This window comes from Falco rusticolus, chromosome 11 (genome assembly GCF_015220075.1).
Source record: "Falco rusticolus isolate bFalRus1 chromosome 11, bFalRus1.pri, whole genome shotgun sequence".
Lineage (NCBI taxonomy): Eukaryota > Metazoa > Chordata > Aves > Falconiformes > Falconidae > Falco > Falco rusticolus.
Window position 1 is genome coordinate 21,880,717 of NC_051197.1, and position 25,468 is coordinate 21,906,184.

At 36.7% G+C, this 25,468-nt stretch overlaps 1 protein-coding gene across 5 annotated transcripts in view; it reads left to right on the plus strand.

The window, feature by feature from the left end:
* Positions 1 to 25,468, plus strand: part of LOC119155847 (uncharacterized oxidoreductase ZK1290.5-like) — a 49,652-nt gene that overhangs the window by 19,127 nt on the left and 5,057 nt on the right. For 3 of the 5 annotated variants that reach the window (XR_005106871.1, XM_037404938.1, XM_037404937.1), the window contains exons 3-7: positions 4,295 to 4,396; positions 16,703 to 16,794; positions 21,946 to 22,128; positions 22,643 to 22,702; positions 24,080 to 24,210. Coding sequence is in view for 3 of the 5 variants with exons in the window: in XM_037404938.1 (XP_037260835.1) it covers positions 4,295 to 4,396; positions 16,703 to 16,794; positions 21,946 to 22,128; positions 22,643 to 22,702; positions 24,080 to 24,175 (533 nt within the window). In the remaining 2 variants the exon portion in view is untranslated. The remainder of the gene's footprint in view (positions 1 to 4,294; positions 4,397 to 16,702; positions 16,795 to 21,945; positions 22,129 to 22,642; positions 22,703 to 24,079; positions 24,211 to 25,468) is intronic. The other 2 variants (XR_005106872.1, XM_037404939.1) reach the window with 1 other exon arrangement.

Here is a 25,468-nt window from a genome sequence, read left to right on the forward strand (position 1 = left end):
GGAAATTTGTATTATGTGTGGGCAGTGGTTGTAACAGATATTCTGCTCCTTGCATTTTCTAAATGTGGTCCTCAACTGGCAGTCACAGTAAACCAATATGAATTGGCTGTAGATCTTACAGGTTTGGCAGCAGCAGAATACATTCCTTGGGATTTGGATCAAACCTCCAAAGTAGTTTCTTTGCGATTTGTGGTTTACTGAATTTGTAAAAAATTTCATTTTCCTTTTGACTGTTCAAAGTCTGTCACATTTAGGCAAATCTAAGCTATCACAAATCCTCAACTGGAGCTGGACAAGTGTTCTATCAGCATATTCAGTGTGATAGATGAATCACATGAATTATGATAATGCACCCACTTCAGATTGTGTATTAATTCAGAACATTTTGCTGGTTGCTTCACATTGATCCTTGTTCCAATAGAATAAAAAAACAAAACAGAACAAACATCAGGTGGGAGAGAAGTAATCGTTTATGTAGTAAGTGCAGTGATGATTGAGAAAAGCAGGGAAAACAACTGCATTAAGATAACTCTGCAAAACACTGAAAAATATACTTTTGCTTTTAGGTTTGATATGAGCCAGGGCTTATTCTTCAAAACCAGGTTTGTTTTAGCACATTTTGACTTTTTTTTTTTTTTCTCTAATAGTGTTATGAATTTGAATAAAATTGCACTTCTATTTCAGTGACAAACATGCTGTTGCCTTTTGAATGTGTAAAATGTCAGTGTAACCACTAAGGAGTAATAAGCCACTCTATTTTAAATGCCTGTGTGAAAGTAGTTCACATGTTAATTTTAGTTTTCCTGCAGCGCTGTTTTGACACTTGAATGAACCTCAGGCCCTCACTTACCACTGTACCACTACAGCCTGATTGTCTGTAAAGGATGCTTTAAAAAGGTGGTAAATACAAAATATGATTGGGAATGTTTGGAGGCTTTTTCTTTTGCTCAAGTACATCTTTATACTGTGAATGATTTGGGGGTATTTTGTTTTGAGTTGAGATTATTTTAAAAATATATGGTTGGGAGACATCTCAAAGCATTAATTAATCTGTCCCATGCTACAAAGCACAACCCCTTCATTCTCAACAGATTAAAATGTAGTCTGTTCTTAAAAACCTCCAGTGACAAAGTTACACATTTCTTGATTACTAGAACCTTAAGCTGTTTTGACAAGTAGCTTAAAACTAATTTCTTGCTTTTAAAATTATAATAATTTTTGTGCTCTTGTAATCCCCCAGGAGGGAAAATATTCTAAGCAAAAGAAAGCATATGGGTGTAGGTATGAATGTATGTACAAACGAAGATGAAATCATAGACCTTGGTTTGTGAGGTGCTTACTGGTTTTGTTGGCCTTACAGGTATTAGGGAAAGTTTTCTAACAGATGCAGTGGAAATAAGCAGATCCTAATGTAAAATTAACTGTGCTTAGTTTATTTAAATAGAGTGGCAGCTCCATTGCTCATTGCAAGGTACACTGTATTCCTTCAGGTCCTGGCTGTGCTGGGGTTGTTTGTGCGTGAGTGGCAGAGAGACCATTCTACTCTATCTCCGAGATAAGTACCTTTGCCCCACAACTTTCACAAACAGTTCTTGCAGTCAGGAGAACTGCAGTTTGTGATCTAGCAGATGCTTTCTAGCCCTAAATGTGTGTATTTTGAACTGGGAAGTAATTTTTATTTCAACCAAAACCCTAAATTAAAATAAACATAATAAAATGATATGGACATCACATACCTGATAACATCATCTTTCTAAAATAAAGGAGCAACATGTCTGATTGAAGAAATCTCAGACACCAGTACAAGGAAGGGTAATCTACTGCATTTTTTACTTAACCAAGGCCAGAGATCGCTTAGTTGTCCAATCTGTTAGAAGTCATTCTTCTGAGTGCTTCAGTTTCTTGGCTGAGTACAAAGTATCTTTGTATGTGGAAGTCCCTGATGTGGCTATTTCTGTGAACACTTGCAAGCTGTGACGTCTACCTGAATAGTCAGGCTTTTGGAAAAGTAGCTTTTGCTGAAATTATGCTGAAGTTAATGATTGGGTTTTTGTTGGTGCTATATGACATGTTTCTGCATAGTTAAGCAGTTTTTATTAGTCTGATCTGGAGAACATAAAAAGCAGCAATTAAAGTTATGTAAATCTTCCATTTTTAAGTGAGGTAGATATCAGATACCAGTAACTTACACCTACTTATATTATGTACTTGCTTTATCCAAACAAAAAAATTAAAACATGGCAGTCTCTATGCAGTAAGTACCATCAATGACTTATATGATTTTGGATCAAAATGAACACTTGATACTAGCAATTCCTAATGCTAATCCTTGCGATTGTGTCTAATTAGTGGAAATTTTAAAAGAGACTTTATTGGCAACAGAATTAGATTAGTCCTGAGGTTTCAACCAAATTCTTTAATCAATTTCCTGATAATAGTTTTCACTTAAATGTTACAGAAATTGGTATTTATTCCAATACTATATATTGGTATTTATTCTTTATAAATACAGCTGCTTTTTTTTCAGAGCAGTTGGAGAAAAAGTAATTACTCACAGATCATTCCTGAACAAGACTGCACATGTGGTTGGGTTTTTCTAATCTTCTATAAATTGGGAGTGGATTTCATGTATATAAGGGCAAAGAATGAGCAACTTTTATTTTAACTCTTCAAATGTGACATAAATCCAGATGCTGCAAATCATTATGTATGTGTGCTGTTTGCTTGTCTGAGCAGTTATGTTTAAAAATCTAATGAGTTACTGGTATCAGAAAGTGCAAACTTAACTCATGATTTTTCTGAAACATCCAAAATCATTTTCCTCAATACATGTGTAATGTATGCTACTGTACAAAATTCTGTCCTGTTCTAATTAGACTCTTAGTCTAAGGAAGATACTCTCTTTAACAGTGTTGCAGTGATGTACCCAAATGGTAACTGATGTATTATAGTGAATTTTATGTTACCTTTTCCTCTTAAATCGAGGTTGAATTTGTATTTATAGAGGTGGAAAGCTAATGTGCTGGCCCACTGGTGTAGTAATCATTAGGGCAGTCCTTAAATGTGAATTAAAAAAATTATGGGAGAGGATCTGTGTTTCAGAAAGAGGTGCTGTAAATGAATGGTGCGATGCAATGAGCAGAGTTTTTTGTTAATTGAATGCAAACAAGTCCATCTTTTTAATTCTTAACTCTATATTTGAGCTGCCAAAAAAGGAATACTATAAAGTGCACAGACAATGATGCACATTTCAGTCATGCATTTATTTCCTTTTCCTGTTTTGTGTCAGAGTAATGAATGTGGCAAAGACCAACATCTCTTTGACTGAGATGCCTACAATTATCTGTGTAATTTGCTGTTAGAATTTAAATACAAATGTAGTTGTTTTCAAAGTATTTCCTAAGTTTCTCCTTCATAATATCTAACAGTGTCTACAAAATTATAAAGAACTTACAGGTCTTACTGTTTTTGAAATTTAGGTAATCTGATTTGGACCTCTGATTCAAATACATGTAAATTTCTCAATTTTAGTTTGTTGGAAATGCTTCCTTTTTGAGTAGAAGGATAGTCTTTTCTTGCATGGAGAGAAGACTCAAAAAAAATGCTTTCCTGAGACTGCCAGTTTCAGTAACTACTTGGATAATTTCATCAGCAGTAAATCTTAATTGCATTTGAAATTGTGCTAATGTTTCATAAAATGTAGTAAAGAGTAATTTTGTGCCATTAAAATAGTATTTTAAAAGGCTTAAAAAAATCACAAATGCTGCCACAAAATTTTAGCAAAAAAACCTGCATGAAAGATGTGCTGTAATTTCCAACAGAAATTAATAAATGCAAGTGTCCTTTAGAAAGGAAAAAAACAGACTCACTGCTGAGGTGGTATAAAATATCTACAGAATTGCCAAATGTATTTATCTTCCATAAACTTCAAGACTTTTAGCACTTCAGGAGAAGTCCAGTCTTAATTCCAGTGACCAAAATCCTTTTGATTTAAATGGGGCATGTTATGTGTTGAAAGCTTATTAAGTGCATATGTGACCAAATTCTGATTACAGTGACCTCTAACGTGTGACACGTGTGCAACTTCTACTACCTTTAGTTGTTAATGAGGTGTTGTAGATTTTGTTTATTAAGACTAAATGGATGTATGCAGTAATGATCATGCAGTAGTCATTGTAACTGTTTTGATGATAATATGTTAGGGCCATTATGGAAGGAAAATGCTTCTTCATATGTTTGATACATATATTTTTTGGACACTTTAATGAGTAGTCTGGTTCTGTTTCTTTTTTAGATCTTTATTTAATACACTGGCCTGATACACATGTTCCAGGTAAAAGCAATCGAGAGGTCCGAGCTGAAACCTGGGGAGCAATGGAGGAGCTCTATGAGAAAGGTGATATAAAAATCTATCTTAGAAGAAGTTACAGTGCATTTTGGGATTTGGGCAATTCAGAATGAGAGATGTTCAAAAACTCAATTTGAATTGGTTGCTCATATTCCAATGGGATTTGTGTTTGTGAGTTATGTGAATCTCTTTGGAAACTGCAGCATGAGCATTTTGGTAAGTTAAATAAGAGAGCTTTGTGTTGCTTGTTGCATTACCAAATTCTGCCCGTGAGTTTAATGATACCTTCTTGAGGCGATCTACAGATTACAGTGAAATCTATATGCCACTACAAAACATCTTTGTAGTAGCCTCTGTTTTAAGTACAAATGATGCTGGTTTACTTCCTTTTAGATTTTTTTTTTAATTGTATGATGCCATTTGCCAATTTATCATATATTGTGGTACTTCATAGATCCATTTGTGTTTTAGAAAAGGTCAACAAAACAAAATGGTTAGATGAGGAAAAGGTACTCCTACAGATTCTCTGGTACTAAGTTTTGTGGGGGAAAAAAAAAAAATCAAAGAAAGGAGGTATTCTTTCAAGCTCTGATAACTGTCAATTTGATTTTTGGTGCACTGCAAACTTCAGTTTATGTTCATAGCCATAGGAAGAGTACTCTGTCCCAATCCCAGTTTGTCATGTAGATTGAAGAGGTGGATTTTGCTCCTGAAGTATGCAGTATTATTAGAAATAATGTCGTAAGAGAAGATCCTGTCATGCAGTTCTTAGGCAATGTGGACCACCCTGTTTACAGCTTCAGAGAAGTTTCACAGACAGAGAGAAGACTTGTTGGATTAAGTAGCCTGTTTGCTAGCCCAGTTATTGAAATAGTGATTGTAGCAGGAGGGTTGTACAAAGGCAGTTACAGGCTGTATGCCATTACCAGTTTTATCAGAGCAATAAATAAACCTGTTCTCTTACACTTCAACTCTTCAGTTACTTTTGGTCTGCCTCTGGAAACACAGAAGTAAATTATCTTTGATAACATCATTTGTTGTTGCTTTTTATATTAAGCGTAAGGGAAGTTGCAAAAAGTGTTTTCTGCCATGTAAGGGATTACAACATTCAGTTTTTAAAGAAACACTACGCTGATCTAGTATTTCAAAGCATCACTGACTTTTAAATTGAAAGATGGATTATTTGACAAGGTACTTCATCTTTCCATTGAGAAATCTTTTCCTGATGAGTATTTAAGTTAATTAATTTCATGTTTCTCTCTTTCTTTCTATCTTCTTAATTGGAGAGACTGTGAGCTATTGGGTGGTCTTCCAGTATAACGCTGGAAATACTATCGCTAGCCTCACAGGCAGAGGAAAAATTACTTCTGGTTTTTTGTTCCTATGTGTGATACAGCTTTACAGATTACTCATATTTATTTTTCCTGAAGTTGCATTTCTTCAACAGTTATCAATTTGCATGTTGCTACCCTCAGACTTTTTCTGAATTTAAGCCTTCTGTAGGCTCATGATTCATTTAGCTAAGCATAAGTTTTCCAGCTCTGGTTGTCTAAATTACCTCAGTTAGGTCATCTACAGGGGAAGGAAAATTTGTCTCATTGAATTGAGTGCCTTTAGAACATTAACCTCCATATCTTTGCTTTAGGGGACACAGACTTTGGATGTCCTGACCATAACTATTTGTTACTGAAATGACACGCAGATATTAAACACTCTGGAGATGGAAATGCAATGATTCTTGAGGAAAATGTTAAATAACTTGTTTGTGTGGTTAACCACTATACTTTCCACTGAAGATTAAACACTTGCTGTGTATCTGACTTGCTATGTGCTATGTGAGCAGCATGTAAGCCGTGGTATGAATTGAATATAGGCTTGTGTCAAAATACTTACTGAGGGGAAAAAACAATCTTAATTTATTGGGGGGAAAATAGTAAACTCTGTACTGAACAGGCAAGTTCTTTATCTTCTCTGAACTTGATGTTGATTCCAGTAGTCATTGGTTCCTGTTTGAATCCTTTTACTCCCCCACCCCAGGAGATGTTTATTCTGGGGAGAAAAATAATTAGAAACTAAAAGCTTCACATGTAAGGATTAGCCATTTATATGAATAATGTGCTTCTGCAGGCAATTCGTGAAGGAAATACTGATAATTATTCAACTTGCTAGTGGGTTTAGCAACTAGCTGTGTCCACGTTGACCAGTGTCTGAGAGTGCAGTGACAATAAACACTGATCTCTGTAGAAAAAAAATACTGGTTTGTATTACAGGTCAGATAATGTGTATTTATCTGCAAGAGACTTGGGTCAATATTGACATCTTTTAACTGTTTCATAAGTCGTTGGTCTGGCTGAAGTTGAGATTTTCTTTAATCACTTATCTGTATTCGCAGATCATTTGATGCAGATATTTGAAAATCTCATTCGTTCAACTTCATTTTAAATCAAGTTAGTGTTTATTCTGCAAAATTCCACTTACTTGGGGTAAGCAACATTTTAAAATAATGTGAATTATTAATAGACTTTTAATTGTTACTGTCAACTGCCCTAGGACAAGGGTAAATAAACTGTTAGTACCCAAGACCGTAGAAGTATTTAATGCAAAATTTTTTTGAGCTTGTGTGACTGTTTACATTCGTCACAATGGTCAGAAGTTGATAAAAGAAAAATCCCAACTGCATCTACCTTCATAACTCTGAGTTAAATTTTTTAGGTCATGTCTACAAAGATAGATTCAACCAGGTTCATGTGAGAGCCAGCACATAGCAGCTGAGACACAGGGCTGCAGTAGCACAACTTGCAGGGCTTCTGGCCTGAAGTATCTTTTCACCCAGCTAACTGAGGAAAGACCAGAGGTTCTGGGTCTGTGCCCCTGTCAGGATGTGCTAATTTGTAAGACTCTGCCCCCAGATAATGAAAACTCTTGTGTGACAGGTTAAAAAAAATTCTGAATTAATTGTCAAAATTACTGCATAAAACAATAAACAAAACTCCTCAGATAGAGTCCAATTCTAGTAAATTTCAAAGTACCTCTGGCTGTAGAAGAAATAACAGGTTTATTATTTGAATGCAGCATGTGCCAATGAAATTGCTGTGTAAACTGGTAGACGTGCATTCATTGAGATGTGTGGGCATTCTTAAATTTGCTGTTTCTTAATCCTTGACTGCTTAGTAGTGCTTCCTATATATGCTCTTAATGAAGGTTTGGAGTTGAGCTGTAACATTAGAATACTCTTACAAATAGAAAATAATAGATTAGAGAGATGAGAGAGATCCTTTGCTATCACTGAAAAATCCCCACTGTGGCTTACCACTATACTGTTTTTGTATTTCTTCAAAAGGAATTTGAGGTTAGCGTTTTTCAAAAGAATCTTCTGTCCTCGTATGATTTGAACTGGAAACATGAACAATTTAAAGTGAGAATCTGAACAGTATTTGTTAGAGATCTGGTTACCCTCTCCACTTGATTACTTACCATACTGAAATTTTGGGCTGCACTCTTTGGATCCAATGCGCTTCATATAGTTAGAAGCTAAACAGAATCTGGTTACTGTCCCAAGAGTGGGGTCTCAGGAACACTCTTCAAAGAAGGTTTCGTATTTTAGCACTCTCACCCTTGTGCTTGAATCCTCTGTCCTACTGCCTGAAGCAACTAAGCAACTGTCTCAAGATCTCACTTCTGGTTAAAAGCAATTTCTCAGAATCCTGGGTGTTTTTCTTGGTGTTTCATGAGGGAGACTATGACAGATACAAGAGTGTGCCCAAAAACACTCACAGAGATTCTGAAGCCACTGTTGTCCTTTACTGTAACAGAATTATGTAATACATTTTTAATCTATGTTAAAATAACACACCCTAAAAGCTTTACCAACTTCAGGTGTTTTAATCCCTCTGAGTTGTGTCTGAAACATAGTCTGTGCCTTTCTGGTTTAGCTTTGAGCTACAGAGTGTTTGGCTAAACATTCTCATCTCCCCCCTACCCCTGCCCCAGCTAAATCCTCAGTGTGTTTCTTCTAGTCCATTAAAAGTCCTACCAGCTTCTTTCTCTCTTTAACCTGAAATTTGTAGATTTTTACCCTCTATCCTCTCTTTCCTACAAACAAGACAAAGTTATACTTCTAGTTTGCTTTCTTTAGTATTCCTCCCTTATAGCAAGAGCCCAGTCGTTATATTTGTTAGATTCCCTTAATATCTTTCCAGGGAGAAAGTCACACAGTCCTGGTCAACAAAGGTAGGTACATATTTACAGCGATGCACAAACCTATAGCAATTGTACTATTCTATAACGTGAACCAAAACTTCTAAATTGTATGTACATTTCCCCAAAGCATACAGAAAGTACATTATTATACTTAGTTATAGTATTAGTGAATTATAACACTGCTTGATTCATGAGACATTCACATTCTGGTTAAAAGGGGATTCAGTGCAGAGATTCTTACTTGTGTTACAGGCTGTTGTCTTTCATAAGTCTTCAGATCCTGGGATTTGCATGTGTTTAGGCCCAGCCTTGCTTCCAGAGGGAATTGTGCCATCTGTTATGGTAGCTCAGGGATCAGAAATCTGCACTCCATCTTGGTGGTCGGCCCAAGTGATCGTGAGATTTTTCTAATTGAGATGCTCCTGAGGACCTGCAGCAATTCCCACTGGTCAGTTGTTGCAGCTTCTTTATGTTGAAAATTAGGAACAAATGAATAGGGGAGGATAGTTATTTTCTTTATTGTTTTTAGAATTCTAGTATGTACCTGACAGTATAGGATAAAGGCACTACCTGCTCTAAAAACTCCCATCTAAAAATGCTGTGTGAGTTCTCATAGACCAAGCTGATGGCTCTCTACTCATAGCCCGAAAGATCTTATTGCTAAACCAATTTCTACTAGCTGAGGACAATCCTACAGTTCCAAGAATTAGTTTATCTAAATGCTGTTAAGCCTGAGAATATGCGGGTGGGGGTGGGGGGGTGTTTTGTTTTTGTTTGGGGTTTTTTGTTATCTTCGGTGACTTAATCTGCTGTAGTTCCATTGAAGCTGTTTCACAGGAGCCAGGTAACTCCTTTGTTGTATGCGCATCTGTCTTAAGGTCACAGTCAGAGTAAAGAAGTGTCTATCTGTACTGCAGTGCTGAGGGGCAGAAAAATCTAGATGTGTGTCTTTGTTCAACAGCCTGCATACACATTTTCCTTTAAAGAGTTATGGAGTAAACAGTGCTGAGGGAAAAGAGAGAAAAAAAAATGCTTAATGCTGGTCGGTAAGATATTCGTGTATAATAACTGGTTCTTTCTGTTGGAACGGCTGAGATCAACTAGGATTCTTGTAATATCAAGGCTATGGTTTGAATTTTTGTGGTCTCATATGTTGTCATTTTGTGGAATTATCCTCTCCAATACCTCAGGACAGAGGCCAGACTGCCTACAGAACCCATTCCAAGATACATACGTTGAGTCAAATATTCCCTTGACAGCTGCAGCATGGTTGTATAGGCATTTGTCTGCTGACAGATGAAAGCAGTGTGGCAAGCTGCTTTGACATCATGAATAGTCATTATATATGCTCACTGGTAATCGGTCTGTTCCTAGCAAAATGACCCTTTCCATATGCAGTGTCTTTAATGACTTTTGATTTTGGCATTGTGGCTAACCCATCATCTCGGCAAGCTTCTCATACACACATGCACATGATTACTTGTTCCTCTATCTAAAAATGCTGGGAAGAATGAGGGCTTCCAGCCAGCATTTGCCTGAAGTTGGCAAGTGTAGCAATGCAGTGGTTGTTCTGGGTTCAGATCCTACTGGGACTTGGTGCCATTTTACTAAGAACAAAATTTTTTGCTTATCTTTTTAGTGTAAGCAGTGCAGCTTAGGCTTACATGAAGTACTCATATTTGCATCAGAAATTCCTTGATGTGTTAACATATGATTTTGTTAAACATAGAGAAATGCTCTTCAAAAGAAATACAATTATTCCATTAGTGTTAGTTTAATAATCTACATGTATGATTCAAGGAGAGTCCCATAAAGTAACAGAAATTGTTTAGCTCAGTAATTGAAGCCATGTCACTATGTTATTGGAAAAAAGTTACGTTTTGCCTAATTCCAAGTAAGAGGAGAAATCTGATCAACCTTAACAATATTCTTGTCCGTTTCAGCTTTGGGCATAGACCAGTTCAGTCATCATTTTTACTTCCTCCATTTTCTATCAGCTCTTAAAAGTATGAGTGAGAGTTCAGTAAACCAAATACAGTTTTTGTGTAGGTGGCACAAATTTCTAGTACATCCTTTCCTAGATGACGTATTTTGCTTATATTCTACTGAAAAATTACTTTAAATCATGCTTATATTGTCAAATGATGAACAGCTGACAATTCAAAAATTTGTGTTACAGCTCCACAAAATATTTGTCTCAAGTGTTTATGTTGGTAGAAGTCTTCCGTGAACGTGTTTGTAAGTTGCACTAAAGTTTTAGTAAGTAAAAGCAATTAATTAACTTTCCTATCAACACATCTTTTTCACATTGTCTATACTGTTCTCTCTGTACAGACGAAAATGTCTCCTGGGCTTGTTATTATCAGAAACATAGTTCAGAGATGTGTTTTCATGGGTTGAAGGTGGCTGCAGTTGGTGAGGATGTTGGTTGCACCACACCCTGTTGATCAGATAAGACAGCAATTAGACGTATGCAAAAAAAAAAAAATTGCTACACATTTATGTTAAAGATCATACAGAAGTCTTCATAATGTGCAGTATCTTATTTAAGAATAAGAAATTGCCATAGAATAAGTCATTGTGGTGCAGGTATAAAAGAGAGAACAAATCTAAACTTGCTTGAATGTCTGTCCTAACCTGTTATGTTTTGTTCTTTTTTTCTTTTTTTCCTTCTTAATTTTAAGGACTTCATGGGTAATAATAAGTGTAAAAATAAGCTGGTTTTGCTTAGCTTGCTTCAAGCAAATCTATGCATTTGTGTACCCACACGGAAGTGCCTAGATGTTCCAGTGTGAACATAAGAACTCTTCGGAAGAAGGCAATGCTGAAATACATTTAAAAGGAAAGCCCATGTTGGAAAAAACTTTTTGTCTCAATACATAATGTACATGACTTGGGCAAAAGGCATCATTTGTTTGGTTTGCATATGTTGAATTTAAGCCGTAGATTTTTAGCTATTGTATATCAGCATTTCTTTACTGACATCAGTCAGGTTGCTGTAATTCCTACTAGTTGGGAATCATTATGCTTTCTGATACGGAAGTCCAAAAAGTTCAGGAAACTGCCTTCATAGTTACAGGGTCAAAGAGACAGAATACATTAAACTAGTATTGCTGCATTAGGCTGTTTAACAGTTTGACCATTTTACAGTTGTGTAAATTGGATGTTTATAATGAGTTTTCAGTCACTGAAGTTGACAACTTGACTTCTACTCATGCCTCCTCTCCTCTTGTCCTCACAGTTCATCGTGGTTCATAGGTGATGTGTAGAGAAGTGATCATAGAATTGTAGTAACAGGAAGGTTGTTTTAAGGCAGATAAATACATGTAATGTGGCAACGAATAGGATAAAAAGAAATCCTTTGGGGGAGGAAGCATGATTTTTGTGTTCTCAATTCTGCCACGGTCTCCTGTGTGTCTTAGGATACTTAGCCTTTTGGTGTCTGTGGGGTGGTGGTGGTGTGTTTTTTCTTGCCTGTGAAGTAGGAACGAGTGGTGTTTCATAGATTTAGAACTTAATTCCTTATTGGTTCTGTCTAAAGAGTCATCTGCTTTATTTATCAAGGCTTTGGCTTACAGTCTGTATGGGGGGCACACTCAGCCTACAGCTCTGATTTAGCAAGCAGTGCTGAAAGCAAATCCTGTATAGTTTCTATGAGTAATACCATTAGCGAGCGTATCAGAGTGAATGTGGACCTTTCCAACCTGTGTAACCAGCTTTAAAAAAGATACAGTTACTGCAGTTGACCTCCTGGGAAAAGTGGATGCATTTGTGTTTTTATTCTGTGGCCTGAATAGAAGATATAACAGAATGGGCACTGTTCACTGGACGTGGGAATTCTCCCTTGCTCTTACTCATGTAGAGTAGTAGGGAGGGGAAGGAAAATGGGCTTCACAAACCCAGTATCCAGTTTTGTCATTTAAAAAACCTTTTTGATCTGAACTTTGTGCATTTAATTTCAGAGGGTATTTAGAAGTTTGATAACAGTCCGTAGTAGTGCTAGAGAAAGATAAGGCTCACTATTGTACTAAAACAATGTTGTGGTGCCAAGGCAGCATATTTATGCTTTTTTGTTGCAAGACTAACAGCGCCCATTAAACTTTGTATAATTTGGTATTATACTAAGTAAAGGAAAAAATAAGTACTCATTCTCTAGGTTGCCTTAAAAAACGCTTTAAGCTTAATACGCAACTACATTGCAAACCAGTCCATTATCGTGATGTATTGCTTCTCAACAGCTGGGAGTAATACAGTGTGGTGAAATTACTAGTGTGGTGGAGGCCAAGACATTTTGTGTGGAATAGAAAAGATAGTCATTTTTCCCTGCTGTAATCAGCCATTATTTTGCCAATACGTTTTCTAATGTGTCTTGCAGAGTTTCATGATAATTTTTCAAAGCTGGATGAAAATTTCTGTTCCATAGTTGTGGTCGGTCAGTTTTTAGCATGCATAAAAGAAGCATCATGGCCCAGTTTTCCTTCAAGCTTGTGAAGTCAGAGTTGCAAGGAGTAGGACAAAGCCTCAGTAAGCTTGGGGACCTAATGGGGAGTTGCAAACTCTTGATTTATTGCACCTGGCACTTAAATCTTCTTCACAGGGGCCAAACCACTCATTTCCTCAAGCAGATAAGGAGGATGCTTTCTCTCCCGGAGTCAAAGCTTTGTGGCTTTGTAAATAAGTCGGTATAAATGTATATTGTAAAGTGTACTTTCTAGAGGGATTGCAGCTAGCACATTGCAGACTTCTATTTCTGAAGACCTAATCTTCAGCAGTAGTTAAACTGGTCAAGTTAAAATGAAGTATGGACTTTAAAACCACCTGTTATCACAACAGCGAAGACATGAATTGTGCCTGAATCATCTGAAACGGGATTTTTACACACACTAAACAAGCCTTAAATTGAAAATAAATGCTTCTCCCCCTCCACCCCAGCCTTTTCAAAAGCATTCTGGTGGTTTTGAGACCTGTGGCACAAACTCTGGGGCATCTACCTGTGTTGGAGCTCTGTGAGAGGAAATATAAAGAAACGTCCCCCCTGTGTCTGTTGTGTCTTTCCCTCAAGTTGTTTCAAGGCAATGAGTTGGGACCCTTCTACACATGTTTCTCAATGTGTAGGTTTTTGTTTCTCCTGCTGATGTGATCATTTCATGGATCTTGTTTGATGTACGTAGTCACAAGTGTGGGTCTGTCAAATAAGGCCCAGGAGCTGACCAGACTTTTGTTTTCTTGTCCATCATTTTCTTACTCTTAGGAATTGATCCAGCAGATGTAAATGTGGAAATAATTCTGCCTAATCTCCTGCTTTAAGACAGTCTTTCCCAGACTTGGACAGTGCAGAGCAACTGTGTTAATCTTCCATCAAGCAAATGGAAGCAATTCTCTAGAGTAGAATCCATTGATTGACTGTTGAAATGTAAACTCTCTATTTTTCAGGAAATTCCAGTGATTTAAATTCATGTTTCCACCGTGCATTGAAATAAGATTTTTAATACAGTCAGGCTGTGCAATTGTTTTCATATTTATTGTGTTTTATATTGTAATATAATACAAAAGTCAAAAGACTTTTAACTTTCACGTGTTAGACTGTAACTAAAAACAAAGCAATGGAGTTGAAATGAAAGGTTCTAACTTACCAAAACTAAATATGTGGATTTAATGAAAATGAAATGTTTTATTTGTATTCCCTTTAAAAAAAAAATAAAAAATAAGAAAATGCTGGTTCCACAAAAACATTTAAATTCTAATTTTTGTTTCTCCTGTGTCTGGGGAAATGTTTACTTTCTTGGCCTTTGTGTGACATCACCCTAAACACAGAAATGCCATAATACTGATTTTAGGAGGAGTGACTCAGATGACACTTAAGACAAAACATAACTGACCTGAAATTTCTGGATGAGAAATCTAACAACAATCTTGTTATCAGTGAATGCAGTGAGACTATGAAACAGACTTAAAAGTCTCCTATGAGAAGTATGCTAGAAGCAAACCATCTTAGATTATATTGTAGGGGGGGAAAAATGGAAGTTTTCTGTGTAGATAGACAAGTTTAATAAGCCCTTTTGTATTTCACATCTGTGAATTTTCTTTTATTTCAGGTTTAAATAAAAGCTTTATTCTTCAAGGGCAATAGCAGCATGTTTTTTGTAACTCCTTGGCTTTCAACAATAGACTATAATATTTTTGTTCACCATTGTGTTAAAACTGCAAGTGTTTTTCTGACTTCTTTGGCATAATGATTTATTAGTGTTGACACTCTAGGGTTGTTTGTCAGTAGAAGTCAAAAGCTCAGGTTTCGCTCCTTCTGGCAGATTACATACAAATTATGCAAATTGCTATAGTGCAGGTTACAACCTGATTATGTTCTACATCTTGAACAGTGATAATTTCTGTAAGGGAAAGCTGTCTAGCATTTTAGTTGCTAATGTATTTTTCTTTCTTTTTGTGTTCTATGAAAGAAACCACGTTAAAAAGTGATAGATAGTATGTGTGCAGGTTTTGCTGCTGTGCAGCTTATCTGCTTATGCTGCTGAAATATGTGAAAGCAACGTAGCAGTCAGATTTGGTTGTATTTATATGGTTAGTGGCTTTTCTAATGCAAAACTGGTGTGGGTTTTTTTTCAGGGCTTTAACAACCTGTTTATAATAATTAGCAATAAATTGTAACTTAACTTACAGACTATCATAGAAGACTACGAAAATTTACTTCCCGCCCCCCCCCCCCCGTAAATCTCACCTACAAATTCAAAATATTCTGTAATCTTATAGCTTGTATTTTTATACACCAATTTATAGTCTCGTTGAGTTATTTATTTTTTTATACATAAAACATTTGCATTTTAGGGATAAGTACTTGGTTAGCACGTTTTTCTCTAACATTTTCATCAGCTTTCACTTCAAGTGAAATTCACATCTCTGTTGCATTGATAAGTGCTTTTTATGTGTCTGTATTACAGCTCCACATAGTTACCTACTGACCTCAAGAAAGTGGCAGTTCTAAATATGGAATGACAGCAATTTCAGAGCAGAAATTGTTCCTTTGACATCAAATGGCTGAAATTACCCAACGACTTATCTGGTTATTTTTTCAGAAAAAAATAACTTTGAGCTTAATTCCTTTCTTTTTTTTTTTGCTATAGATATTTGTGTGCATGTAGCACATGCATATACATTATATAGAACTGGCCAGCACAAATACTGGATTAACAACAGTGATTGGACTTGTGGGTTCACACACCTTCAGACAGACTTTCTATCTGCAGATCAAGACAAAGATCACATACTGAAGAAACAAGTCTGATTTGTAGTCCACAGACTCTGCAGGCTAAGGAGACCCCTACTAGCCTGATCACAGTTGGTTTCCCTGTTAACGGTATTTAGCACAGTATAAAGACCAAACGTTCAAAGATGCGTCAGGGTTGAGGTGTGGTGGCAGGCCGGTGTGGGGAGTTGTGCTTTATTGTATCTGGAGTATGAAGGAAGACGTCTGATTTCAGGACTGTAAACAATTTATGCACATACATGCACACCTAAGACTTATTCTAAAAAATAACCTTCATATCACCTATGTGCCATTTAATGTCACTTGCATGTCAACAGGAGCTGAGACATCTAGCTACATTTTTAAGCTTCTTGGTTCTAGTTAAATACTGCTCACTTAACTGAAGTTTTTAGCTGAGTTTTATGTAACATTTTGTAGTGATCTAACAGAAATATAAGCAGTGCTACGTAATTCATTTGGGCTGCGTGTCCTTGTGTTGTATTGCTCTCACCTTATTAGTCTTCAGCAAATGTTCCACTTCAGTTTTGGCAAGCTGCTTAGAACACCATTTCCTTCTTTTCATTCTGGTGAAGTCCAATTGTTCTTTGCTTATACTACGTTAGCCTTTCCCAGAATTTAGCCTGGAGTTTTTATACACCGGGGAGTTTCCAGTGTGTTTAGATTATAAAATGATTTCCTAGTGTAACTGTGACAGAACCATGCTTTCAGATAATACCGTCAACCTAGATTTTGGTGCTGTTTTTCTGTTTCTTCGCAGTATTTCACTAGACAGAAATGATGCGTAAAATCATGTTGTCTCTTGAAAGGGATATTTTTCAAATCTTCTTCCCAAATAGAATTTTCCCAAAAACTTTTCCTGTTCTATTTCTCATTAGGTTTGTGTAGATCAATTGGTGTAAGCAACTTCCTTATCAGTCATCTTGAACAACTAAAGGAAGACTGTGTGATTACTCCACATGTTAATCAGGTGAGTGACTAAGTATATTCAAAGTGTCTGGGTTGGGGTTTTTGCTTTGGGTTTTTTGGTTAATAATCTTCTCCCCACCCCTATACTTGAAAGACTACGCCCAGACTAACCTTAGTCATACATTTTCTTCTCTTTCATTTCAATATACATATTGAAAACCATTCAGAAAGATGATCTGAGGTGGGGGGTGGGGGAAAGTCCTTTCTTTTCCCCAGCTTCTCCCAGGCTACTTGTTTGTGGCTGCTTTTAAGGCAAAAACAAATGGTCCATGTGCCAGGTTTTGACTATAAAACAGTTCAGAAATAAAATTCAAGGAGCATCTCCAGAGTAAACAAGGTTTTGGAGAGCCTGTGTTCAAATGCTATGTACAATTCCTCTGAGCAACACTCAGGTGATTACATATCTCTTCAAGTGTGCTTTTCCCTTCCTCCCCCCTTAATTCACGTTCATATTTCAAGATCACATGAAATTCAGTGCAAAATTCTGGCAAAAATTTTTTGCTGCCCTGGGCAGAAAAATGGCCACCTACATAATGGCAGACTTCCACGATACTGACAACTATTCCCTTGTAGTTTTCTGCCCACAGCTGTGCTGGAAGTTCATGCTCCCATTCCTACCCGCTCCTGTCAGTGAAAGTGTGCTTATGCTAACACAGAACTGGGAACTGGAATATATAAAGTGCAGGCACATGATTTTCCCCTTTGTACAGGTGGTGAGGATTTCTGGCAGCTGGTTATGGTTTAATGTCATGAACAGCCACAAAAAGGTTGCTCAGTACGTGACTGTCAGAATCTAAAATCTCTTTATTTTTGCTGTCCACTAGACTAAAGGTTACTAAAGGACAATTAGGAGTAATGTTAAATTAACATAAAACTATATAAAATATTTAAATTCAGTTATCCAAAATAAGCTATTGATATATATATCTTAAGATGGGCAGGTTGATGACTGTTTAAGAATTGGTAAGTTTTCCAAGGGTCAGTTATGTCTCCTTTTCAGAAATACACATCTGCAAAGTCTTGCTGGAGTTTGGCATAAGTTGTTGCTGTCTGTTAAATGAGAATAGCCTTTCAATGTTCTACTGAATCACTGCAAGGAAAAAAAATGAAATCTTTGATTTTTTTTAAATTTCCCCTTACCTACAATGTCAAAATGTTACTGGTCTTACTGTGTCAGTCATGTTAATGGAGAAAAGTTTTTTTTTTCTTGGTACTGTTTGACAGCATCTCATTGTCTGTGGCTGAAAAAGAGGAGACAAAAAGCTGGGACAGTAGTGATATGGAGGGGTGGGAGGGTGCCCCTGCTATATTCAAGTAGTACTTTCATTAAGATGATGCACAGCATTGTTCCAAATCAAAAACAATAAAATAACAATAAAATATCCATGCCACTGCAAACTGCTCTGCTCTGAACAGTTTTGTTGTAGCATTAATTTACATGTTTCAGAGTTACGGGAAACTTGTAAACCATCGTTCAGGTAATACTGAAAGGAGTAGTAATTCTGTTTTTTGCTTATTGTTGGAGAGTTGCTGAGTCTAATGGTGAGATAACTTAAGCATTATGAAATAACTAATGAATTCCTAAATTTAAATTGGGAATGAAAGTGCTATACTGAATTCTTATTTCACTATCCAGAATTTATAATACAAAAGATCTTTGCTATATTCATGCATAAAGTAGTGTACGCTTTCAATGAACTTATTTCTAAACAGAAAACACTTGCAAATAATCATTGTATATAAAGTCTAAATATTTAAGAAAATAGTGGAGGAAAACCACTTCCCTCTTTGTGTTAAATTTGCATAAAGGATTTAGGGTTCCCTAAGAATTCCAGCAGTGCTTATGATGTTAAAACTTGAAAGTTATTTTTTCTGTGAAGAAGAGGAAGTAGGAGGAGAGGAGAAAGAAGGTTCTTTATTAGACTTCTATGGTCTTTGCAAACCAGATAGTAAATAATGCTTCTGTTTTACAAATGAGATTGCAAGTACAGCCTCTTTTCTTGGTTCCTGGAAAAACCAGTGTCATTGTGGCTTTTAATATAGTAGGAAGGGCCTGTCTTTTCAAGAATATAGTATTGTTAAGGTATTCAGTAGTAAGCACCTTTTAAAATCACAATCTACTATTGAAAGTACTGGTAAACACTGTGTAATATGATGATAAATATTTTATTCTAGCATCATGTAGAATGAAACCTACAACACAGAAGTTATAGGTTTATATTCTAGAGTTTGTAGTTGACTTTGCAGTAGTAAGTTTGGGTTTATGCTCAAGGAAGTCTTTGAAGTGTCTTTGAAGGCACTTTGGCATTAGGAAAAAAAATTACATTTTACAAGAACTTTATACGTGTTTCATTTAATGAAGTGATATGTTGAAACCAAATATAAAGTGTTCTTCTCTGAACTCCATATGGGAATGCTCATCAGTACTTTTTTCTACTTTTATAGAAGCACAAATCAATGTGTAATGACCTCTGAGAGACTTAGTAATGTTGTTAACATTGTCATTAATATTGAGCCATTATGTAAATCTGTACAAGTAGAAATTTATTTTAGTGTTTTGCGGCACTGGAAAATGAACTCCTTGTACATGAACTCACCTGAACAGTTCCTCTATAAAGAAAACATTTCTGAGCTTATATTTCAGTTTTATAGAGATAAATAACTGTAAGACTGTGCATTTCCATTGAGAAACTGACTGAAGTCCAGATGCAGGAAAATCTTACCAGGTGAAAAGAACCCCCAGCAGGGTGGAAAGAGTTAAGGCTTTTGTATATCATCATCCAAGGCATGACTTTATAGGTCTGTGTGTCAGGATTGTTATTAGGCTCAACTTCTCCCCATTGCACTATGATCGATGTAAAAACTGGTGTTTACCTGGAGTTCCCCCGTGGCTAACCAAGTAGTAGCTGTGAAGAGTTCTGTAATGTGAACTGCGAAATGTTTTATTAAACAAATACCAGGTTTTACGCACAAATCACTCAGGGTAGAGTGCCAGAAAAGATCAAGATCTTCCTCTATCACCGTATGACAGACAGCCCTTGCCTGAGAAAAGTTTTGTGACTAAAATAGCAAGGGTGGGGCAAGCCAGGAAGTGGGAATTATTATTTTGAGGGGAAGCACATGCTGGCCGCTCACCCTATGCCTCTTCTAGCTCAGGATGCTAGTCCCTTGCATTCAGATGCTGCTAGAACCTTCCAGGAAGTTTTCACAAGGAAAATAAATTCAGAAGTGCTTCTTTTATTTTATGCATTTGATTATTTTAGCAGTATATTTAAGAAGCAAAATACTTGCTGCTACCAGCACACAACTGCATGTGTCAAAATTCAGTTCACAAAATTTGGAAGCCTCTTGATTCAGTGAAGGGTACAAAGTGTAATCTTCCCAGGTGGGAAGTAGTTGTTGCTGTGTATTCTGCCTATGAAGCAGGCAGGTGACATTTTGGCATGCTGTTCTCAGTTTAAATACTTTTGGTGTAACCTGGAACTGTGCTGCCTAGAAATCTTACTAGACCAGCAGGTAAATTCTGCTTGCAGTTATATTTGTCATAAATGTTGAATAAGTCACCTGATGCCGTAGGGGTACTGCAGATTTTTCGGCATTTGATCCTAAATGCATTATTCTTTATTAGATAATTTTTAATGTAATTTATTACACTTAAGCAACATCAGTAGGTGTTCTTTACACTATTAACTATCATAATAATCAAGTAATATGCCCTCCTTATTTGTTCTTTTTTCCTCCTCGTAATTTTGCATAAAAACAATGAGAACGTTTTCCAGTCAGTCAGCTCGGGTGCAAACAAGTGAATAACTGTATGACTTAAACACTGGTCTTACACATATAAACATGAAATACAAAGGCTACTCAAAGGTCAAGAAACATCAAAGGTTGAAGACATGGATGTCTGCTGCTTGAACCTTGTTCCCAAGTCCACCTAGTAATTTAGATCATAGCAGCTTTAGGCTGACTCAGCCCAGCCTTCGAGGGGCCCGGTTTTTTTTTTTTTTCTTAGCACATATTGAATGACTGCCAGCCTATTGTTCCCGACTATTATTGTCTGAAAAGACAACATGTACTAAAGATGAGAAACAGGAAATGTTCATTTTTCCTCTTTGTGGCAGAAGAAATTTTCCAGATTCCATGTGTTGAGGTAATTGTTCAGAAGCATGTTTTTCTTCAAAATGCGCAAGACTTGGATCACTGGAACAATGGTGACGACCAGTCACAAAAATACATCACATGATTATGTATTTTATAAAAGAAAACACTACCCATTTTCATCTGAATGCAGAGGAAGGTATGCTTCTTACAATGTGTAAGCCGTGAAATACTTATTTAAATAACATGAAGGAATATTACAGAGGTTCTTCTGCCTTTTGTTACATGCTAGAATACATGCCTCTTCTGAGACCCTTATTTTCCAGTAACTTCTGTTTCCTTTTTGCTTTCAGCAACCATGTCTCTGTAGCTTGTTACTTTTCCTCTTTTAACTGGGTCTTGGCAACTTGTGATCTTCCTTCCTACAAAGGGTCTCCTTCACACTTCATTCCACAGTCTGATTGCTTCCCTGCATAAGCTGTTGGTGACACCACACACAGAATACAGGATTTTCCATGTACAGTCCATGCCAACAGGCTTTGCTTCCAAGGTCAGGCCCTTATCCTGAGCAAATTGTTCTGGTTGGTCTCTTGCAAACCCAGTCCCTGCCCAGCCCCCTCCCCTTGCCTGTGCAACTCATAGTAAAGAGACAGGAATGGAAGTAGATTTGAGGAAGAGAAGGCAGTCTCAAATCACCAGTAAAAATAACCTGATATCTGCTTCTGCTATGCATTTGCGTATATTTCTCAAACGTAGAGCAGAGCAAGCGTGCAAGTCCAACTGCAGGTAATGCAGACAACTGCTCCATGTACCTTACTTCTCAGAGAAACATAAAATAGGTAGTAAATTATTGTGCCAGTTAATGGCAGAATGGCTTGTGGATTAATATCCTTCATGTATCTTTGATAACTTACATCTGTGTCTCTCACAGAGGCATGATTTCACTCATCTTGTATTTCTAAAATGAGAGAAAACATAAATAAAATATTTATCAGTGATGTTTTCTACTAAATGTTCTCTCAAGATTTTTTCTAAAAGTTTATTTTTCTTCCAGGTTGAATATCACCCTTTCCAAAGACCTCAAGAGCTGGTTGATTATTGTAGGAGCAGAAATATTGTTTTTGAAGGCTACTGTCCTTTAGCCAAAGGTGAAGCACTCGCTCATCCTAGCATCACTCAGCTGGCAAAGAAATATGGCAGAACTCCAGCACAGATTTGCATACGCTGGAGTATACAGGTAATGGAGAGTGGTAATAAAAGTGTGTCTCCTCTTTCAGGAAAAAAATGGAAATAGTTTGGGTATTCTGCATCAAACCAGAACTTACACAGAACGTATTTTTGCTTTCAGTGTTTTACTAACTGCGCAGTACTGGAAATTTGGAATGTAGTACACAAACCATGACAGTATTTTAAATATGCACAAAATCTGGTTGTAGAGAATTACAAGAACCACCAATAAAAGAGAGTTTTCAAACTAAACGTCACAAGCAGTATGGGGCATCATTCCATTTCTGTCACTCAGAAAGCAGTGAAGTAGTATAGTAAGTTGACATAAACAACATAATCTGTGTTGGAATTGAATGCAGTGTATATAACTGCAATTAAAAACGGTTTATAGAAATGTCAGTGTCCTCTGAAAAATGAAATTAAAATTTCGGAAGACAGGATAAATGTCTTGAAATGTTTTGAAGAGAGATAATTCTCTTTGAAACTATGTAAATTTTAATTATGAGAAGCATTATGTTTTTCAGAATGGGATTGTCACTATTCCAAAGTCCACAAAAGCAGAAAGGATACAGGAAAACTGCAAGGTAAGATTTGGTTATGCACTCAAGTCTGACCAACATCTGAATTACTGCTTTTAATATTTCGGTTTGCCTGCTTGTTTTCCTATACCAGTTCTACACTGGGCAACTCGGTTAAAATTGGCAAATTATAGTACCATAAAATTACTACAATAAATTACAAAACTGTGGTTCACAAATGCCAGAAACCAACTGGAGAGCTAATCACTGTGTATTTAAAAAAAAAAAACAACAACAAAAACATAGAAAGACCTTTCATAGTTGATTGTTATTAATAATAATTTTATTGATTGATTGCAGAACATTCTTACCTGGTTATAGTTATGTCTTTTTTGCGATAGGCACATAGGTCAAATGGAAAGAGTCTGTATGCTATGCATGACACTGTATGAAAACCATAAAACTCTCTTGGGGATATCTGAGATAGAGACCAACGGAAATTGTACTCCTGCCAGAGCTGACTTTTCCCCTACCTTCTCCTTTCTACTTGGTTTGCAGAGAAAGAAGGTCTCAGCATGTAGGCAACGGACAAAGAGAAGTGGGGAACAAATGAGGATTGGCAGTGTGCTTTCTGCCCCCTTTCCCCTCCCAATCCTTGTTTTATTTCCTTTTCATACCAAATGTTTTTAATTATTTTTTTTTCTCCATTTCCCTAATCTGAAGGTGTTTTCTTTGGGGGAGAAGGAAACCACGACCACTTTATTTCTAGTTTTGTGACTGGTTCTTGGTTTAGCTCTAAAAAGCTTGAGCACTGAGGTTTGCCTGTAAGGGTCATTCCAGCAGACACTGATTGCTGGATAGTGCAGGATGGGAGGAGCTCATTTGGCAGCAGTTCAGACTCCACAGGATCTTTTTACTGAGTATGGAGGAGCTCTGATAAAGGCAACAGACGTAGTTAAACCAACTTTAGTTCTGAAATGGTAATGTCTGAATAAGACACCTGCTAAGAAAACTGTCACAATCATTCGTGTAGCAGGTCTCACCACAGAAGCTGGTGGCTGTAAGAACCTACACATTAAGCTCAGGTTTCCAGAAGGTTTGCAGTCAGGGCACTTAGATACCTCTGGCAGTGACCACATCGAGTGCTGTCCAAACCAGCTTTGATAATACCGTGTCTTGGACCCTTGCCGGAGACCGGAGTGCTACAAAAACATCTTAACAGAGTGTACAAATAAAAATGAGTCACAAAAGGAGCAACGGACCCAGTGGAGCCTGTCAGCTTAATGGAATATTTGTCTGTGGCAAAATATAAGAAAAATTTACAGAAGGAAGAATACAGAAAAATTCTGTGTCACATTTAAATGAATCTTGGTCAGTTTACATAACAGAAACACTCCCGATTCTCTTCTGTTCGTGATGTTAACTATATATGCATTTCCATAGGTGTTTGATTTTACACTAGCAGAAGATGATGTTGATGTTCTGAATGGAATGCATGATGGACGACATGTTTCCTGGGACCCAAGCCTTATTGTGTGAATGAAGGCTTGAGCTTTTTCCTTTGTCAGTGATCAGTGAGTCTCACCATGTAATTTCAATTCAGGGAAGGTTACAGTATGAATATAATTGTAAGATTAACACCTGGTATTAATCGCTGATTTCAAATCCTTAACACAGGTAACAGACAAAAGATATTTTTGAGGGTAGCATTTTCGTACAGAGATCTTATGCTTGCATTTCAAATCCTGATCCATAGTTCATTGAAGCCCATGCAAAGCCTCCTGTTTATGCCGTTGACCCTGCATCAGGCCATTTAGTCAAAGAGGAGATATCCCTACTTCAAAATTTTGGGGAAAAAATGCTACCTACTAGTGTACATACAACACAGGTGTTAAATACGAAATAATTTTTCAGGTTCTTTGTTAGAAGGATACAAAGTACGAAGAAGAAAAAAATGGGTGAAAAATACATTGATACCATTATTATTAAAGTATTTATACTGTATAATATACTGAAAATCTCCATCAAAAACATAATCTTGCTTTAATAACCAATATCTGAGCACCACCATATGCCTATCACTGCATAATAATAGTATTGACCCAGAGAGTTCTATGGCTATTACTTACTAGCCTGTAGATAGAACAAAGTAGAAATTTTTCCAGAGAACTCCATGTACAAATGAACTATCTGCATGGCTGAGAGTTGAGCAGCAAACCCTAAGAGACAAAGAGGCATCTGTTTGTTACTGATGTTTTTCTCTTGCTGGAAATTCTGGTGATTTTTGTGTAGCGTTTAGTGAGGATTAGTTTCAGTTTTGTTTTGGATTTGTCCAGGAAATCTTATTAAGATTCTATACTCTTCCTCAGATTTTCTTATAAAATATGTATGTAGATAGATGGGTATGGATACATGCAGTTTACAGATCTGTTTTTGAGAAATATGTCTGCAGAGTCTTATCTGCTGAGTATTCAACTTCTGGTCACGTTGGTTTGATATTTTAGGAGTTCCTGTGTCTAGAAAGGTATGGAAAACCTGACTATGATTTATATTGTGTGTGGACTTCCTGAGGCAGTTTTCCCAGTGCTGTTCTGCTTTAGTCATATCATGAAACAAAGCTCCTCGGTTTTTTATCAAGAAGTGACTTACAGGAATCCCATATTCTAGCCTGCGTTGTTTGTCCTCAAAGTAGAGCTTCTATACAGCTTGGCTAAAATACAGACAAAGCTACCTGTTTGGTAACAGCTCCTCAGAATAATTGGCTAGATTTTCCCAGTAAATACTTCCGCAAAAATTTGTCTAGATTTCCTTCTGGAATTATTAATGTAGTAT